The following is a 22,001-nucleotide window of genomic DNA, read 5'->3' as shown; positions in this document are numbered from 1 at the left end:
TTTATAAAATTTACTATCTTCTAAGACATCGTAAGTATGTCTACCTATAGTATTTACTTTTTATTATCTGTATCATCCTGCCCAAAATAAGTTAGGCAAAGGTAAGGGAAAATACCTGATTCATCATTTGCTGATATGCATTAATGCAGAGGTCTGAAACCAAGTAGAAAGAAAAAAGTGCTCCTATAAGCTACAAAGTCGACCCGATGTCTGGAGGTGTTCCTTAGCTCAGAACTCTAAGAAACTCTTAAAATAGCAATGAAGATACCTACAGTCTCAGCAGTTTAAAAATATTCTCTAGTATCTTAGATTTTTTTAATGCTAATCTATAATGATCTAGTTCAGATAATTAAAGATAAGTATATGGTCCCTTTGCTCTGAATTCTATTACAAAAATCTCAAAGAAGACTCACAGTACTAAGCACAGAACCAGGTATCTTGCAATCCTTTGCAATCCTTTGCAATATTATTAAAAGTTGAATAAAGGTCATTTTGAAGTATGTTAACTGGGAGTTTTTCTCTCTTCTTAGAATTTCTACATAAAGATGAGATTAAAATGCTTAGAGTACATTTCAGGGGCACCTGGATGGCTCAGTTGGTTAAGCATCCAACTTTAGTTCAGATCATGATCTTACAGTTTGTTGGTTCAACCCCCGCATCAGGTTCTGTGCTGACAGCTCAGAGCCTGGAGCCTTCTTCAGATTCTCTGTCTCCTGCTCGCTCGCTCTCTGCCCCTTCCACACTTGTGCTCACTCTCAAAAATAAATAAATAAACTTTTTTTTTTTTTTTTTTAGAGGCACCTGGGTGGCTCAGTTAAGCATCCAACTTCAGCTCAGGTCATGATCTTGTGGTTTGTGAGTTCAAGCTCCACATCAGGCTGTGTGCTGACAGCTCAGAGCCTGGGGCCTGCTTTGGATTCTGTAGCTCCCTCTCTCTCTGCCCCTCTCCCACTCATGCTTGTTCTCTCTCTCTCTCCCTCAAAAATAAACATTAAAATTTTTTTAATTAAAAAAGAGTGTATTTCTGAGACAATTTTTATCTAGCAAAATATCCTCTTTTTATTAACTACTCTATTTAATGTAATTTTTCTTTTCAGTTGCCCTCACTACAATGCTAGTTAAAGAGATAGTCCCATCTTCAATATAAAATTACTTTTTTCCTTGGTTTTCTAGAAGCTTCAAACTTGTAAGGCTAGTCAAAGTAAATCCAACCTACATTTGCATACCTGATGCCATTAAAATCAGTCGAGAAAAAAGAGAGCCTAAACTGACATCACAGTACAGTAATTCCCACTAAGATCCAAAAAAAGCAAAAATAAAAATAAAAACTCTCCCTATGGAAATAAGTACTCACTTATAGCTAAGATGATAAACTGTCCCATTCCTTATGTTCAAAGCAGCCCTACTTTACTATAGTATCACTCCCTAAAATAGCACTTTTCTATGACATATAGAACTTAATTATTCTAACATCTTTAAACATGGATTATTTTTTGATTCCACATATTTTCAATAAGCAGTGAATTCAAAATGCATGAGTAAAGTCATGTTAATTTTATTGTCATTATTAAGATAATTTTAAATAAAAGTTGATGAGTTTTACTTTGTATTTAATTAATTTGCAGAACTGCTCATAATTCATCTATTATTCTTATAAAACTCATAAACCATGTATTTCTCCCATAGCTATCTTATAAGTGTGCCTGACAGGAAATGCAATTAATAAAACAAAAAATCAAACCAAAAATACCCTGTGGATAAATTTATTTATAAATAGTATTTCTGTTATATAATAAACTAAAAGAACCCTAAGAAATATTTAAAATTTTGCCAAAACTATAAGTGAAATTATATAATCAAATTATTCCGAGTGAAAACAAAAACCTACCAGCCAACAAGTTTATCCATTAACAACCTATATCAATATATACCACACAGAGAAGATGAGAATAAATCTGATGTGCCTTCCTACTTATTTCCCTGGAAAGTATAATCTCCACCATGTTTCATAACTGAATGAATTTATTGTTCAATAAAGGGAAATATGAAAAAAATTATGCATTCTGTGAACTGCAAACTATATTCAGGAGGGAGGCAGAGTAGGGATGACATGTATCAACCAGGTAGCCTAGAAATTTGGTTTTAGCGGCTGGTACTGAAGGTGAGTCAGGTAAGTACTGAATCAGAGCTTCTACATAAAATCAGGGTTATACCCTCAATGAAAAGTGGTGTTGTTTCTTAAATCTGTTCTACAGAGGCAGACAGAAAACTGTCTACTTCAGCCTTGGCTCTATGTGAAGAAGAAAAACAGCTTCCCTTGGAAACTTTTGGTCCAGGACTAGACATCGTGCCACTCTGGGCATGTATTCACCCTACATATCAGGTCCCAAAAAAACGCATGCCAATATTTCTATTTAATTTGGACCAAGGTTGGTAAGCTCCCAGAGACACACGTTCTCTCTAGAGTAGGGGTACGTAACCCAAGACCCCAGGGAGCTCAGTGTGAGACAAAGCCATGCTCACTTGTGTATGTGCTGTCTGTGGCTGCTTTCACGCTTTCACAGAAATAACTAGTTGTGATAAAGACCATATGGCCCACGAAGTCTAAAATATTTACTATCTGGCCCTTTACCAAACCGATTGAGACCCTAGTACAAAATACTGATAATAAGGTCAAATGTATTTAAAACAAGACAAGATGAATTAAAGCAGTGGAAGACAGGAGTCTGTAAACTGGAGGTGGATCAAAGAGTAAAAGTATTGGTTACCGCAGACTTTATTTTTTTTAACTTCAAAAATCAAAACCTCTGGATCAAGTACAAGCACGGTGATAGTTTAATTTTGAATCTTCCCCTTATCCTCAAAGAAGACATATAAGACAATAAGGAAAACATGAAGGTAAAGTGAAAGAAAAAGAAAACTAAAAGACCAGAGAAACTAGAAATGAAAAAAAAAACTACACATCAGGTATGAATATGCAAAAAGCAAGTGGAGAAACCAAGAGAGTCACACAGAAGAAGCCACAAGCATGCAAAAAAGAGGATGAGAAACAGATTGTGGAAAAAGCCTAGTGGTGGCAGAACTCAAAAATTACTATGCTCTTTCCCACAAAAAAAAAAAATAGCCTTGATTCTTGATAAACATAACAGCCATAACTAAAAACAAGAAGACCACAGAGTGGCACGAAGGATACAAAAGCCAGATGGAATCACAAAGCAAAATCCAGCTTTTTCTTGTACACAGGAGATACACTTAACACAAAGTGATTCTGAAAGGTTAACAACGAAAGGAAGGGCGAAAGTTTACCAGGAAAAGACTTAAGCTTTTCCCACAAAAGACAACATAACATTAATATCACACAAGGTAGAAAACAAGTCAAAAACATTAAACAACCAAAGCAATCTATGATATTAAAAGATACAACTTACAACTTTCATAAAGCATAAATTCCAGGATACAAAGAGAAATAGGCAAAATAAACTAACTTTTGTAGACTTTAATTTTCAGAGCATGACAGATAAAGTACAAAAAAAGGTAAGGAAGGAATCAAATTCTAAATAGAGAGATAGCTAGCTAGCTAGAGAGCTAGAGACAGATATATCAAATGCCATACCTTGGTATTATAAGACTTACCTCGTTTTCAAGCGCCTATAAAATTTGAAAATTGGCCCACAAAGAAAAATCTCAATAAATTACAAAATGTAGAAATAATACTTACAACATTCCCTGAACACCATAATAAAACCAAAAGTTAATAACAAAATCAAAAACCAAAACAAACTTTCGACATAGAAAATCTGTGACTCTGGCTTAAACAACTCTTAGGCCCCTCTAAAAAATGCGATGACAGCCACATCTATTTCAGGGCCACCACAGCAATAATCTGTGTGCACAGTTTATTCAACGCAGCATTGCTTATTAACCATTACACTCCAAAATGTTCCCATCAGCAGGAGTTCCCTTTAGATTTCTCCTATTTTCACAGTAAAATAAGAAGTAAGATCATCAGCTGAGACTAATCGTGGAGAAGGAAGTGGCTGGAAGTTTACTGTAGAGAGGAAAATTTATGAAATAGTCAACTTGAAGAGTTGTAGGAGAGACTGGTGTTATGAACTTGAAGCTGGGTAAGGTTAGAAGTACAGGCAAGAGAGTGATAGTGAAAAACTGATGGGAGACTTGATGGACTAAAGGCTCTAGGAAAGCTGGAGAACTGTCAGAGCTTGGGTACTACAAGGAGTAAGGTGGAAAGACCAAAGGCACTTGAAGAGTAAGATATCTGAAATGGAAATTATGGGACTCACTGAGGTACAGAAGGTCAAGAGTATGACAAAGGGAGAGTGTGACTCAAATAGGATGGAAATTAAGATCTTAGGAAGAGAGATTTAAAAAAAAAAATCAGAGGAGCACCTGGGTGGCTCAGTCGGTTAAGCATCGGCTCTTGACTTGGCCCAGGTCATGATCTCACAGTTCATGAGTTCGAGTCCCACATAGGCTCTGCGTTGACAGTGCAGAACCTGCTAGGAATTCTCTGTCTATCTCTTTCTGCTTCTCCCCTACTTGTGTGCTCTGTCTCTATCTCTCTCAAAGTAAATAAATATATTTTTTTAATACTTAAAAAATTAATTAAAAATTGTTTTTAAAATTGAGAGTCTAAGTATTAGAAGTATTTACGTGGATACTGAAATCGGAAAAATATTTGGCTAGGGGCGCCTGAGTGGCTCAGTCAGTTAAACATCTGACTTTGGCTCAGGTCATGATTTCACAGTTCATGGGCTCGAGCACTATTTTGGGCTCCGTGCTGGCAGCTCAGAGCCTGGAGCCTGCTTTAGATTCTGTGTTTCCCTCTCTCTCTGCCCCTCCCCAGCTTGCTCCTGCTCTCTCTCTCAAAAATAAGTAAAAACATTTAAAAATTTTTTAAAGAAAATATTTGGCTAATGTATGCAGGACAGAAAGGTAACAAGCCACAAACTATATTTTTTGAGAAATAAAACACACTGATCTGAAGAGCAAAAGAAGAGTGAAGAAGTAATAGGTGGCTCAGTGTGATGATGTAAGACGCAAAGCTGAGTGCTTGAAAGGAGGAGGGAGTGAAAATAGCATAAAATGGCACTAAGGAGTAAGAAGGATACATAACTACTCTCTGTCCACCTGCAGTGGAGGACATCGGAAAGAAAACAGACCACCTAATGGGACTGAAGGGGAGACAGAGGAGTATTTAGAAAGGGCGTCTTCTGAGGCCATTAAGGACTCTCCTGCTGATCTTCAAGCAAGACTTCTCATTCACACTACACAAAGACTCTAAATAGTTGGATATAGTTGTCTATACACAAAAGAGCCAAAAACTTGAGTTTCTAATACTGACCAGGACAAGAAATGGAATATGTTCTTCAAACAGAGATCATAAAGTATTTGTAGGCAAATCCTTTTAACCTTATAAGTGTTTGAAAATGTCATAAAGAATTCAAAAAAATAATAATAAAGTACCATAAAAACAAAGAAGAGTATTTAAGAGCATAGCACAAAAAGTCATATGTAGATCACCTCAGTCATCTTCACCTGCCAGATAATAATCTCTTATAAAAGCCAGCAGATTATCCTCAGGAAGCTTACTTTAAAAGAATAATACATAGATAGAGATATTGCAGTGAGATTAGAAACAGAACCCTGAATAAAACTGCTGAAATCATGGAATGCATAGTAAAGAGACTGGGTTATTGTAGTTCTTTTCCATAAGTAAAATCCAAAGAAATAGCACCATCTGTTGGAATTTCTCATATTTCTAAATATTCTCAATTCTTGAAAAATGTGTGACTGTTATGTAACATTTCTCCACTTCCGCATAAGAAGAGAAACTTAAATATTAAAAAACAAAAGCTAACACAAAATCAGAAGGTTTATATTAAAGAGTATTAAAACTTAGCTAGCAATTCTGATTTCAAATAACTCAGCATTTGACTAAATTCATATGAAGATTTTATTAAAGGTAAAAATATTCCCGACTAATAAAGAAAAGAGCATATAGTTATAGTTTCAAAGTAACTCACAGATATGGTATTCCTGTATGCTGCTTGTATAACCATATATTGAAGAATATCCAAATATTATGATCATGACAACATCTCTACTATCCAACTCCATAATGTGAGCGGAATGTCCCTCCACAGCGTACTGCTGGCCATGTCCAAGAACAGTAGGACTTTTTGTACTCCATGACTGACTATGTATGTTAAAAACCCATAATTCGTCTGTGACATTGCCACCATTTGTTTCGATTCTGCCTCCATACATAAAGATGTTTTCCTGTAAATTAAAAAACATATATTAATAAGCAAAATAGTCACATCTTAGTAATACATATTAATTTATAAAAAGGCTCAATTTAAACTTTAGTAATCACTCACAACATATATAAGGTATAGTTTTTATTTATAAAAAGTCAAATGAGAATCAATGCTTTTACCCACAAGAAAAAGGGGAAAAATATATTCTCAAAAAGTTATCTTAAGATACTTTATTTAAAATAGCTATATGACATAGTTAAATTTAACCACGTCTAATTACCTTAGTTGTTGAGTCCCTAGTTCTTTAAATTTTACCATCTATGTGTATTGCTTTGCGCTTTCTCATTACCTGTTTTCATCAAGCACCATCAACCAAAAAGGGAGATCACACTATGATCTGGTAGATCTACTATGTGGAGCATGTTTTTATTACATTTTTATTACCACTTCTTGTGACTATGGGCAGACATTTTATAGAACTTATAAATTAAACATATAATTTCAACCACATATTCTTGAAATGAGTGATAGACAAATGACATACAACATACTATTTACTATTTCCACAACCTAGGAAAAGAAAGGAATTTCATCAACCTAATACAGAGCATCTAAGAAAAACACTCAGCTAATATTATACTTAATGGTGAAAGACTGATGCTTTCCCACTAAGGTCAGGAACAAGACAAAGATGCCTACTTTTGCCACATGTACTCAACACTGTATTGAGTTGAGGTTTTAGCCAGAGCAAAGAAGCAAAAAAAAAAAATAATAAAATAAAAATAAAAATGAACAAAGGTATCCACATTGGAAAAGAAGTAAAATATTTCTGTTCATAGATTATATGAACTTGTATATAGACAATCCTAAAAATAAAAAATAATAATTAGAAATTAAAAAATAATAATAGAGCTAATAAGTGAATTCAGTAACATTGCAAAATACAAAATCAATGTACAAAAATATCTATTATATTTCTATACACTTTTAATAAACAATCCTGGGGTGCCTGGGTGATTCGGTCAGTTAAATGACTGACTTCAGCTCAGGTCATGATCTCGTGGTTCACAAGTTCAAGTCCTGGTCGGGTTCTGTGCTAATAGCTCAGAGCCTGGAGCCTGCTTCAGTTTCTGTGTCTCCCTCTCTCTGTGTCCTTACCCTGCTCGTGTTCTGTCTCTCTCTCAAAAATAAAAGAAAATACATTAAAAATATTTTTAAATTGTGATTGATAAAAATTTGCCTTCAGTAAATAAATCATAAGCATTTTAAAAAATGAACAATCCAAAACTGAAATTATATAAACAATTCCATTTATAAAAGCATCAAAAAGAAAATACTTAGAAATAAATTTAACAAAAGAAATCACAAATTTTTTACAGGTTTTATTTTGAAGTAATTGCTATACCCAGTGTGGGGCTCAAACTCACAACCGCAAGGTCAAGAGTCACACACTCCACTGACTGAGCCAGGAAGGCGCCCTAAAAGAAGTTACAAAGTTAGACTCTGAAAGCTACAAAGCACTGCTGAAAATAATTTTTAATATATCAATGAGTGGAAAGACATCTCACGTTCCTGGATCAAAAACTTAATATAGTTATGATGGCAATAGTCTTCAAACAAATCTACAGATCCAATGCAATTTCTACCAGAATCCTGGAGGGCTTCTTTGTAGACATTGACAAGCTGATTCCAAAATTCACATGCAACTGCAAGGGACCCAGAATATCCAAACCGCAAGGGACCCAGAATATCCAAACAATCTTTCAAAAGAAGAACAGGGGCCTTGGTTAAGCATCCGATTCTGGCTCAGGTCACAGCCACACAGCCCGTGGGCTCAAGCCTGCCTCAGGTCCTGTGGTTCCCTCCCTCGTGGCCCCTCCCCCCACTCACACTCTGTCCCTGTCTCTCAAAAAATGAATAAATATTAAAAAAAGATTTTTAAAGAATATAACTAGAGGACTCACAATTTTTTACTTTAAAACTTACTATGAAGAAACAGTAATCAAGACAGTATGCTACGGGCATAAAGTCAGGCATATAAGTCAAGAGAAATCAGAGTCCCGAAATAAATCCATACATCTAAAGTCAACTGATACTTGACAAGAGTGCCAAAACCATTCAGGAAGAAAGGATAGCTTCTTTAATAAATGGTATAAAGAGAACTAGTCAACATGCAAAGAGCGAACTTGAACCCTTACACACCATGTACAAAACTTAAAATGGATCAATAAAAAGACCTAAATGTACGAGCCAAACCATAAAACTCTTGAAAGAAACATGAGGTAAATCTTCATAACCTTGAATTCTTAAATATAACAACAAAACACAAGCAACAAAAGAAAAACAATAAAACTGGATTTCATCAGAATTTAAAAACTTTTAGGTTTCAAAAGACACTGTTCCATGGGGAAAATATTTGCAAATGATGTATCTGATAAGGGACTTATATCTAGAATAAATAACTCTCACTTCTCAGTAATAAAAAGACAAATAATCCAATTTAAAATGGACAAAGGACTTGAATAGACATTTCTCCACAGACCGTACAAATAGGCAATAAGCACATGAAAAGATAACACACATCATTAGTCAACAGGGACATGCAAATCAAAACAAAATGAGATACCACTTCACAACCACTAGCAATGGCTATGATCAAAATGGTATCAAGTAACCAGTTAGCATGATGTAGAATAACCTGAACGTTTACACAGAGCTAGTAGAAATGTAAAATAGCGCAGCCACTTTGGAAAACAGTTTGGCAGTTCCTCAAAAAGTTAAAATAGAGTTACTATTTGGCCCAGCAATTCCCAATCCTATGAATATACCCAAGAGAAATAAAAGCATATGTCCACACAAAAACTTGTAAATGACTGTTCAGAGCAGCATTATCATAACAGCCAAAAGGTAAAAACAACCCAAATGCCCAACAACTAATAAATGGAAAAATCAAATGCAGGATATCTATATGATAGAATATTATTTAGCCATAAAAATGAAATATGGATACATGCTACAATATGCTAGTCATAAACCATAAAATATACAATTTCATTTATATGCAGTGTCCAGAACAGACAAACCTATACAGACGGGAAGTAAATTCATGAGCTTACAGCTGGGAAGATGAAGCGGTTTGGGGTGATAACTAAAGAGTACGATTTTCTTTGTAAGGTAATGAAAATGTTCTAAAATTGATGACACAACTCTACAATTTTATGCAAATCTGCAAAAGATTGTTGTGTAACTCTGAATAGACTAAACCATTCAACTGTATACTTTAGATGAGTGAACTGTATAGGTCAATCATATCTCAAAAGCAGTTACCAAAAAAAAAGAAATCAATCAAAAAACTAAAATTAAACAAAACTAAAAGAAAAAAGCATTTATATACGTACATTATATAGATACACATAAGTTTTATTTTATCTTTAAAGCACACATATGCATAAAAAAAGAGCCACAGTTTATTCTTTACATTGCGCCTGTAAATTTTCGTAACTAACCACAGAAAATAGATCTGTTCTCATTTGAAAGTCCTAGTCACACACCACAAAATAAGTCTCATTTTATTCAAAATGAAAAACCAGTTAAGTAGCCTATCATTTTAATCATACTAAATTCATGACTTACACAAATACATAATGTAACAAGTACAATGCAATCCCCATCAAAATCTCAATGACATTTTTGGAGAAACAGAACAATCTATCTTAAAATTCATACAGAATCTTAAGTGACCCTGAAGAGGCAAAACAACTTTGAAGAACAACCAACGGTGGAAATCTCATACTTCCTCATTTCAATACTTACTACAAAACTACAGTAATCAAAATAGTGTAGTACTAGCATAAATAGACACGAATCAAAAGAATAGAGTGCCCAGAAATAAACCTTTGTACATATGATGAAATGATTTACAACAAAGGTGCCAAGACCATTCAATGAGGGAAAGACACTCTTTTTAACAAATGGCGCCTAGAAAACAGAATATCTACACAAAATAAGAATGAAAAGTGAACTCTTACCTAACGCTACAAACAGAAATTAACTCAAAATGGATTAAAGACCTAATATAAAAACTAAACTTTAAAACTCTTAAAAGATAACACAGGAAACAGTCTTCATGACACTGGATTTGGCAATGATTTCTGAGATATGACACCAAAAGCCCAATGAACAACAACAACAAAAATAGATAAATTGAACTGTGCTAAAATTAAAAACTTCTGTGCACCAAAGAACATATAAACAAAATGAAAAGAGTGCCCACAGAATGGGATAAAATATTTGCAAATCATGTATCTGAGGAAGGAATTAATATTTAGAATACATAAAGAACATCTACAACTCAACACTTCACAGTAGGATAACTACATGGAGGAGTTAGAATCCTGCATGCATACTGCCAGTGAAAATGTAAAATGGTGCAGCTTCTATGGAAAACAATATGGCAATTTCCGCAACAAATTTAAAATACAACTACATTATAATTACAATTGTAATTACATACAATTACATTATAATTACATATAACTATAATTATATACAATTACAACATAGTTCAGCAGTTCCTCTTCTGGCAATCTACCCAAAGAATTTAAAGCAAGAATTTAGACAATTATACATCCATGTTCACAGCAGTACTGTTCACAAGAGCCAAAAAGGGGAAAGCAACCGAAGGGTCTATCAATGGATGAATAAATAAACAAAACATGGCATATCCATGCAATGGAGTATTATGTAGGTTTAAAAAAGGAAGGATATTCTAAAAAATACTACATGGATGAACCTTGAAAACATTATGCTAAGTGAAATAAGCCAGTCAAAAGACAAATACTGTATGATTCCACTTACATGACGTACCTAGAGTAGTCAAATTCACAGAGACAAAAAGTGGAACAGTGCTTCCCAAGGGCTGGGGAAGGAGGAGATTGGGAGTTACTATTTAATGGGCACAGAGTGTCCATTTGGAAGATGAAAAAAGGTCTGGAAATAATGGTTATAATGACTGTACAACAATTTGAATGTACTTAATACCACTGCAACATTTAAAAATGGTTAAAATGGTAAATTTTAAATTAAGTGTACTTTACTACAATTTTTAAAAAGTGGTTAATGTGATGACTAAGTATAAAGCCATGGACAAAAACTCAACCTTTATATCTTCTCGTGTTCAATAAAGAAATGTACTAAGTCTATTTTTTTTTTTACTAAAATACTATATGAGCTTGAAACATCTCAGGTTATTGTGATCCACATTCTATTGTTCTCATTAAGTATTTGAAATAAATATGAGATGTAGTAATTTTTTCTCTAAGGCAAACTCTAACCAAAATAAAGGAATGATTAGAATTTAAAAAGCAGGATCCAAACCTGATATAAAGCAAGAGAGTGTCCATATCTCTGGAGAGGACCCCTTGACAGACTTCCTACATTCCATATACTGCTTTCCAAATTGTAACTAAAAGTGAAAAGAGAAAAACACTTTATAAGCTAAGATTCATTTCTGGTTTTTTAATTTGCATATGCTTTCTGCACTTGTACTCAAGTATTCATTAAATTCAAAAACAATTATAACTAATAAACTTATAATTTCATGTACATATTAGAAATTTTTAATACTCATTCAAGATATACATACTCTAAATTAGAAATCAATCACCTAAATGTGTGATATACATTAATTTGACTAGGCTATTTATTACCGGAATTAATTTGTTCAATTACCTTTAACAATTTCAACCAACTGATAAGCCTAAACAATAAGTGAGCTATTCTGCATTTTTTATTTGTTTTTTTAAGCCAGCTTTTTCTTTTGGAAATAGAAGAAAATTCTCTCCATATATACAATGGACATTTACTTTATATATTCATTTTTATTCTTTTACACACACTAAGCTTAGCATTATATAAATTAAGAAGCATGCATTTCCTATGCCAAATATAACTTGTTCACAGATCAACTTTCTAAATATAATGAATCTAGTAAGATAGAAGCTTCTGTAAAACTTATTGGATTACAGGATACAAAAAGAAAATTAAATATTTGTGCTACTGGTCTAAAAATATAGATATGAAAACAGAAGTCCCAAACTGTGGATCTTACACGCTTATCTAACAGAACTCCAGCTGTCATTGTGCTATATGCTCCTATTTCCTCAGTTTGCCAAAATGTAAAAATCAAAGCACCCAGGTAAGAACTGACTAGAACACAGTTGAAGAAGCTGCCCGTCAATTATTATTTCCCCTCTTCTCTTTCTTCCTTCTACTCATCAGAAAAAGTAAGGGAGCTCCCTTCATCAAAAATAAAATTGTCTTCAGGATTATGTTTAATTTATATGTTACCTTGGAGTTATAAAACACATGTGTATGGCATGAATGAAGAAATCAATCAGAACGTAACTTCCACAGACTCATACATACATCTCCCTCCCTACCATAGCTGCACCCAACACAGTTGTTTTCCACTAAGCTAACAAAATTAGGGCTCAGCAAACTATTTCTGATGGCCTGGATGGTAAATATTTTAGGCTCTGTGTACCCCACTACATTCTTCTTCGTTTCTTTTCCAGCGCCCATGACAAATGCAGAACCCGTTCTGAGCATCTAGGTCCTCGGCCCCTACTTGGGAGTCGGTGGTGCCTGCTATCAACAAACTAAATCTGTGTTACCGGCACACCAGATCCCACAACATTCTAGCAGTTCTCCAGTCTCCTTCCTACAGTGCCAAGTTCCGGTCTTACTAGATAATTCCCATCAGTATAAAATCATGGTGTTACTTTTCCCCACTTATAAAAAAAAAGAAAAGAAAAACTCCTCTTGCCCTCACTACTACCCCTTCAAGCTATCACCCCACTTCTTTACTGCCCCATTTCTTCTTTCCCTTTCCCTGCACTTCTCTACGCTCTCATCAACTAACTCCAACCAAGCTTACAGAAACACTGCTCCAGCAAAACCATTTTGTTAAAATCAACTTCCTCGTGCCAAGTCCCTGCCCACTTCTCAGTCTTCATTTTCCTGGACACTGCTAATCAATTCTTCCTCTTCACCTACTGTCTTCAAAGACACCACACCCTTGGTTTTCCTACGTCACTGACCACTCATTTCAGTCTCCTCTGCTGGTTTCTCCTCTTTTCCCCTGAACTCCTAGAGATAATGGTGCCTCAGGCTCAGTTCTTGGTCCTTGTCTCCACCTGGAATTCATTCCCTTGACAATTTCATCCTAATTCAAGCTCTGTTCCTACTATTCCTCCCAATCCCAGTGGATTCATGACTAGGATAGTGACTCTTTTAAATGTAAGTCACAGCATGCTCAAACATTCCCATGACTCCCAAAAGATCTCCAACACCCTATCCAATCTCTCTCCTCCAATATCTCTGTAATTTCATGCTTCCCTCTCATGGACTCCGTGAAAGTCACATGGGCCTCCTTGTTGCTGCTTGAACTCTCCAAGTAGCTCCTGAATTAAGGCTTTTGTCTGACTCTTTTCCTGCCTCTAGGTAACTGCACTGATAATGCCTAACCTCCTTCAAGCCTTTTCAAGTATCGCCTTTCCCATGATGTCTACCTTGACAACTACATTTTCACTGTCGCTCTCTCCTTTCAGGCGCTCATCCTGAACTACCATCTTGCTCTCTCCCTACATGTGCATATATATAATTTACTTACAGTATACTTACTGGTTATGGCAATTATACTTTTTTCTAATTGCCTGTCATTCCTCACTAACTCCATAAAGATTGGGACATTTATTATGTCCACTGATTTATCCCGAGTATCAAGCATATAGTAAATATTAAAAAGTTGCTATGCCCATGAATACACACTAATTCTCACTAATGTCAATGTATATATGTTCTATAAAGCATATTACTTACTGAATAATTTTGTCTTAAAATGTAACATCTATATCTCTCTTAAATTCTATTGGAGATAAATTGGCTTACAACTGACATTATCACTTCTAAAAACTAGTATATATCCTTACCTACAATTGAACTACAGTCAGAATAATAAAAATGTCCTCAAACATGTGAAAACAGCGATTAGGTTACTTCTAATCTGACACCTGACAGATCAATACAAAACTAAACACTGTAAGCAAAAGAGCCAGAGGGCAAACAAAATAAGAAGCTAAACTATCTGATTCAAATGGGAAATATGTAAGTTTAGGAGAGTATAAAGTAATATTTATCACCTAATTTTAAATATGCTTTTAAACTTCTACAGAACCCAAACATTTAAGATTCCCATGTTTCCCTGACAATTGTATTCTGTCTTTACAACTCTCCTTTGCAAATATCACTATTTAATTCAAAGTTTTGCTTTATTCTCATAGGCTTTTCATTTTCATTAATCATAGTTAATTTCCTCCTCATTTCCACATTTAAATCTTATTATTTCTTCAGATTCTTTCCATATCTTAACAACTTGTTTAATCCCACCAACTGACCTACAATTCTTTCTATAATACTTTATCCTTCATATACTGTGTCCATAATTCTAATCCTTCACTTACATATTTACCTATAACTCTTCCTTTCCTTTCTCTCCAGAAACACTTTATGTTATACTTCAATTTAAATCATAGTCAATCATAGTTTTAAAGGAGTATCCTCTTAAAACAGACTTTTTTATAACCCCCAAATTAACAAGGTTAATATTTTCAGTAGGTAGGGCTGCCAGATAAAACATAGGAAACTCAGTTAAATCTGAACTTCAGATAAGCAACCAACAATTTTTTAGTATGACTCATTTAATATTTGGGACAAAAAGAAAAATATGTATTTTAAAACTATATATTGCATATTGCGAAGGGCCTATATGTAAAAACAAATTATTCATTGCTTATCTGAAATTCAAGTTTAACTAGGGGTCCTGTATATTTCTCTGCCTCATCTGGCAACCCGGCTGGGTGCACACCGTAACACTATACTGTCCGGGGTCAGTTCTGATTGACTGGTGGATGTCCGAGTTGTACCAGTTACAACATATTATGAGTATCACCCTTGAAAACACTGATAATTAAATTATTCTATTTCCTCTTTTATCCTGTTAATAGATGGCTGATAAAATACAATCCCCGCTGAAAAAAAATCAGATAGAGCTGCCATCCATGGGATTCCTCCTATCATCCAATCATGCAGAGGATCATCTCTACTGAGCCAATGGGAAAGGAATGACGTATTCTATACAACTGGCACTGTTTTTCCAAAAGCTTGGAAGGTAAATGCAAAATAAAAGTTCAGGTAAATTAAAATTTACAGAACAAATGGAAAGCATTTTTATACAAACAATTATACTTCATTCTCAAAAAATAAAAGGTGGCAGGATTCATAATGTCTCATATAGGCATGGTCCCCTACTTATTTGAAGTTAATATTTTCATACTCAGAATTTGTTAAAAGGACTCTCTAGAGAGGTAATGAAATTTCAATACAAATAATTAACTATATACACAATGGCAAATAATTAACTGTGGATATATTGAGTTCATATATTCTCAAATCAGTCCCATGTAGCAAGTAGATACCAGCACTAATATAACCATTTATAAATTTGGACAGCAATAAAATATTTAGGATAGTCTCATTACCAAAAAGAACCAGTTAAAAAAAATGATTATGAACATTTGAAAAAAAAACTTACTTCAGAACCATTTGAAAAGAACTGTAGTTAAAAGTATATCCACCAATCACCCACATAAATTTCCCATGTAAAACTGCTTTATGGGAAGCCCGACCCACAGAAGGACTGAAGGGTTTAACATTTGGCAGAATCCAGTAAGATTCAGTAGAAGGAACATTCAAAGAACAATCAGGACCTATTAAAAAAAAAATCAAACACAATGCATTAAACAAAGACCTTACATTATAGAAATAGAATATACAGGTTAAGAGAATTTAAGAACTCAATGCTCATGACACTGATGAAAGTACTGTGCATGATAAATGGTCTGAAATAGAAGTTACAGGAAAAATTCTAAGAGCAAATATGCCTACTGGTGAAAAAAATTCACATAACCAATCAGACATACAAACTATAGCTTGAAAGATGTAAATACTATAAAATTTCGTATTTACTTTACTTTGCTAGTAGAATATTAGACAATGTACTCCAATCCCAGTTTGGTCACTGACTATAAGTGTAACCTTGGACAAGTCTGTTTACCTCTCTTATCATCAATCCTTTATCTATAAAGATGAAATAGAAATAATAGTTTATTCCCTAAAGGTTACTATAAATATCTAGTTTTTTATGACAGTAGAAATGACAGCATTTATAATTTGTAAGCCATTAAACAAATTTAAAAATTATAATTCTATTTTCTTATAATCATTTTTAGTAAGAACAACCAAAACTGGCATCAGTAGGGAGGCTTTATAGCCTGAAACAGAAAAAACTATCATGCATAATGAAATAAGTACTAGTAAGTGCAGGGTGAATGAAATACTTTAAGTTGAACATACTGCCTTTACCTATCCATATTCATGATATTACTCACAACTCATATTTTTTAATTTTTTTTAATGTTTTATTATTTAATTTGAGAGAGAGTGACAGAGCAGGAGTGGGGGAGGAGCAAAGAGAGAGACACAGAATCAGAAGCAGGCTCCAGGCTCTGAGCTGTCAGCACACAGCCCAATGTGGGGCTCGATCCCAAGAACTTGAGATCATGACCTGAGCTGAAGTAGGCAGCTTAACCGACTGAGCCACCCAGGCGCCCTAATTACTCATGACTCTTAATTTTCTCGTCTGTAAAATGTAGACTAGCCTAGATCAAGCTTCTCAAACTTAAGTAATTGAAGGAATGCTCCTCAAGGAAATAAATTTTCCCAAACGTAGAAGTTCATAAAATATTTTAATTCTTTAATTTTTTTAACATTTATTTAGTTGGAGAAAGAGACAGAGAGACAGAGTGTGAGCAGGGAAGGGGCAGAGAGAGAGGGAGACACAGAATCCAAAGCAGGCTCCAACCTCTGAGCTGCCAGCAGAGAGCCCAATGTGGGACTTGAACCCGTGAGTGAGATCATGACCTGAGCCGAAGTCAGACCCTCAACTGACTGAGCCACCCAGGCGCCCCTAAATGATTCTAATTCTAATGAAACTAAAATACACTCAAACAAACCTAGATATAAACTGTTTGGAGTTCTTTTATAAATATAAAACCAATGAAAATTTATAAATTGCATATAAACAAATTTATAAAACCAATAAAATTAATGTCTACCTAATATAAGTGACATTGTTATCCACTAAGTAAATCATTGGTCCCAAGTTGAAAATGATATTATTATAGCACCTTTTTTTTTATGTTTATTTACTTTTGAGAGAGCGCAAACAGGGGAAATAGAGAGAGGAGGAGACAGAGAGTCCTCTGAAGCAGACTTGGTACTAACAGCAGAGAGCACGACACGGGGCTCAAACTCACGAACCATGAGATCATGACCTAAGCTGAAGTCAGACACTCAACTGACTGAGCCACCCAGGCACCCCTAATACAGCGCCTTTTCAACATAACTTTAGCATGCCTATATTATTTTGATATAATTCTCCCATCACTTTTTTCCCTTTACCTTTTATAAATCTTAAATTCATACACTATGCCATATTATCATGGTCACAAAAGCATCAGAACACTTCAGTAATATTCTTTTTAGCCTGTAATAGGCAATACTACTTGGTCAAGTGACATTTTTACTCAATTATAAGACCAATGACTTGTCTTTAATTTGTTGATACCAAAAAGTTTTAGATGATCTTGAATCATATTTTTAAAACTTCCAAACAAAACCCAATTTGAGAGACATTAGCCTATACAGTTTTTTAATTGTGCACTCACCCCATGCATTCATTTTTTTCATCTTTAAAGCCCTTTTCTTTTTATTTTTTAAGATTTTGTTTTTTGTTTTCATTCATTTACTTTAAGAGAGAGAGAATGCATGGGAGGGGCAGAGACAGAGGGAAGGAGAAAGAATCCCAAGCAGGCTCTGCACTGTTAGTGCAGAGCCCCATTCAGGGCTCAAACTCATGAACTGTAAGATCATGACCTGAGCCAAAACTAAGAATTGGAAGCTTAACCAACCAAGCCACTCAGGCACCCCTCATCTTCAAAGTCCTTTTCAATGTTCACACACCATGAGTGTATTTTTCAAGTAAAAACTAGTTAGCACTCTAGATTACCTCTTTGATAATGACATAATCTTTTAAATCAGATACAGAAAATGTTACTATTTCTGAGTGAAAAGACTATGAACTATTCCTTGGTAATTCAAGAAATTGAAGAAACATACTACTGTCTAAAGTATTTTTTAAGTCCAATTCTAAATCACTTAGAATTCATTTAACTCAAGTTGGCAAACAACAGCCCATGAGCAAAATCCATCCCACTACCTGTTTTTGAAAATAAAGTTTTATTAGAACATAGCATGCTCGGGGTGCCTGCACGTCTCAGCTGGCTGGGCGATCGACTCTTGATTCCAGCTCAGGTCATGCTCTCAAAAGGTCCATGGGTACAAGCCCGGCACCAGGCTCTGCACCGACCCCACAGAGCCTGCTTGAGATTCTCTCTCCTTCTCTGTCCCTCCCCCACTCACTCTCTCTCTCAAAATAAATAAACTTAAAAAAGAAAAAAGAACACAACATACTCTTCCATTTAAGTGTCATCTAAGACTGCTTTTGCACTAGCAAAGTTGAATACTTGCAACACAGATCATATGACCTGTAAAGCTAAACTGCAGAAAAGGCTGCCAATCTCAAATTTAACTGAAGAGAAATGAAATCATATGGACATTATATATAAATAATTTATCTACTGGTATGAATTTTTATATCTTGTTTTCTTAAAAAGGAAACAATTTACTTTATATCATGTAAGTCAGAAATAATAAAGCAAATAGGCTAAAATGTAAACAATAGATGAATCTGGGTAAAGTGCACTTGGATATTTTTTGTATTATTCTTATTCTTGTAACTTTTCCATAAATTTGAAATTCTTTCTAAATAAAAACACAGAAACAGTCTACCACCTAAAGGCATAGAGTTGGGAGCAGCCAAATAATACCCAGCTATTACTTGGCAAAGGGTGTGATATAGAATACCAGCTGGTAAAATTGTTAAGAGAGTCAGGAATACATTTAAAGCAGTAATATGTCTATGAAGTCTGCACTCAAGGAACATATTTCAGAGCAGGGTTGTGGCAGGCTGAATAATGGCCCCTAGAGATATCTAGGTCTTAATCACTGGAACCTGTGAATGTTACCTTATCTGGCAAAAGGGACTTTGAAGATATGATTAAATTAGGAATCTTGAGCTAGGGAGTTTATCCTGGATTATCTAAGCAGGCTCTAAATATAATCCTCACAAGAGAGAAGATCTGAATACAGAAGAAGAAAGCAGTATGACCACTGAAGCTAGATGCCGAGCTGCAAGCTTTGAAGATGGAGGAAGGGGAAAGTCCTAGGAGGGGCAGCTCTTGGAGCTGGAAAAGTCAAGGGTACAGATTTTTTCCTAGAGCCTCCAGGAGTGTGACCCTGCCAACGTTGAGACTTTAGCTCAGTGACATTCAGCCCAGTGAAACTGAGGCTTCTTACCTCAAAGCGGTAAGAGATTAATATATGCGTACTGGTTGAAGACATCAGGTTGATGGTAATTTGTTACAGCAGTTACAGGAAACTAATGCTAAGAACTTTATTTATGTATTGTTTTTAATAGAGGAAACAGTTTTTTAATTTTACTGTTATCTAAAATATCTGATTTTCTATACAAAACAAATTAGCAGTCAAAATTTTTCCTATCTTTGTTACTACCATACCTTATGTAACTTCTAGCAATTATTTGAAGGAATGGTCCATAGGCAAACTCTATTGATTATTTAAGTTTATAAAGAGAATGAGATTTATGAATATGGCTTAAAAGCTTAAGGACAGTTATATGTCTTAATTTGTAGCTTTCTGCATTGTATAAGTAAAATGACTTAAGTTATAAATTTATAAACTGAACATTAATTTAAAACACATATTACTATAAAGAATATACACACAAAAGGCTTTCCATCCATTTAAAACCTAATATTGATATTTACAATTTGAGGCTCTCAAAGACTCCTTTTTAATAAAATTATATCCATGAGAAATCTCTGTCTACCACTTCCTAATGTCGTCCTTTTCACAACCTCACTGTCAACTCTTCCTGCCTAACCCTCTCTATCGATACGGGAATCTCCTTGAGGTAAGCACATCCTAGCTGTCTTGAAAAGGAAGTGATAAACTAATGCACATTCCAGTGGGGATTTTATAAAGCTTTAATATGTTACCTCTCCTACAGGGTATGTGTCATTTAATAATCCATAGAGCATAAATGAATTTCTAATGCTGTAACTTTAGGCATTAGTAGCAAAAATGAGAGACTTTTGAGGGGCAAAGGCTATTCTACAATCATAGAAAGTAGAATTATACTGTGATCCCTCCCAAATGTGTATCTCCAGCCCCACAATCCCCCCTGAATTCCAGACTCCAAGGCAAACTCCCTCCATGACATCTTCACTTGGATGTCGAAGAATCATTTCAAATTTGACATATCCAAAATTAATCCTTCCCTCTCAAATCTGCTCCTTCACCCGTGTTCTAACATCTTAGTAAATGGCACTCCCACTCACCTCCCTGCTCAGGGCAAAGGCCATGGAGCTATTCTTGAGTTCTCTCCTCCTCCCACAACTCCATATCCATCCATCAACCAATCCTGGACTGACTCCATTAGGTGTGCAGGTGTAGAGCCTTTCCAAGTGTTAAAATATGGAAATGTTCAACCTAAGTAGATGCCGCCTCAAGTACCCAGCCTTCCCTCCCCGTTCCCCTGACCCCATCCTGTGATAGTCAAGACTTTTCTACCTAACAACTAAAGGAATGATGCCTGGCACAGCATGGCTCATCCAGGATCTTGCTTTAGGCCCCAAACCAGCATCCACTGTGATTGGCTGGTATCTAAGTGTCTGAATCTTACCAGTTATAAATATCTTTAAATTCTGTCACTCCGACTAGAGACCAACTACCAAGTCCCTCATTTACAACTACCGTCCTAGGCCAGGCCACCACGCACGGACCTGGACTCTGGAGCAGCAGTCTCCAAACCGGTCTCCTCATTTCCATTCTGCTTCCCTTCCCACCACATTCAAGTCTCCACAGTACAACCAGAATCATTAAAATGTAACGCCCCCTATCATTTTCCTACTCAAAGTCCTTCAATGGTTTCTCGTCATACTTCAAATAAAATATAAAATCCCTAACAAGGCCTACAACCCCTATATGACTGGCCGCAGTATACACTTACTAAATGAATGAACGAAAATCACTTAAGAGTCACAAAAGGTTAAAAGCAGGAGCTACGGAACACCTGGCTGGTGCCGTCGACTAAGCACCCACCTCTCGGTTCCAGCTTAAGTCATCATCTTACAATTCGTGGGTGGAAGCCCCACCTGGGGCTCCGCACTGCCAGCGTGGAGCCTGTTTGGGATTCTCTCCCACTCCCTTTCTCTCTGACACTCTCCTACTGGCTGTCTCTCAATAAACTTAGAACATGGAAAAAAAAAAAAAGCATGAGCTATGAAATAAAATCTAGCTTTCCTCCTTAAGTATGAGACCTTGGACAAGTTACCTACTTCTTCAAGCTTCAGTTTAACCATGCAGATTATACCTGAAAGAGCATGGGTTTCTGAGAAG

The 22,001-nt window shown here is 35.3% G+C and overlaps 1 protein-coding gene across 1 annotated transcript in view; it reads right to left on the bottom strand.

Annotated features, from left to right (window-relative positions):
- The window catches only part of ATRNL1 (attractin like 1), a gene marked incomplete at its 5' end in the record, with an annotated part of 743,525 nt that overhangs the window by 671,610 nt on the left and 49,914 nt on the right, over positions 1–22,001 (bottom strand). Inside the window, 3 exons of the mRNA XM_029920431.1 lie at positions 6,045–6,300; positions 11,658–11,745; positions 15,934–16,108. Coding sequence (XP_029776291.1) covers positions 6,045–6,300; positions 11,658–11,745; positions 15,934–16,108 — 519 coding nt within the window. The remainder of the gene's footprint in view (positions 1–6,044; positions 6,301–11,657; positions 11,746–15,933; positions 16,109–22,001) is intronic.

Source organism: Suricata suricatta, chromosome 2, assembly GCF_006229205.1.
Source record: "Suricata suricatta isolate VVHF042 chromosome 2, meerkat_22Aug2017_6uvM2_HiC, whole genome shotgun sequence".
Classification (NCBI taxonomy): Eukaryota; Metazoa; Chordata; class Mammalia; order Carnivora; family Herpestidae; genus Suricata; species Suricata suricatta.
The sequence above is the reverse complement of the archived record's forward strand: the minus strand, read 5'-3'. Positions and strand labels throughout refer to the sequence as shown.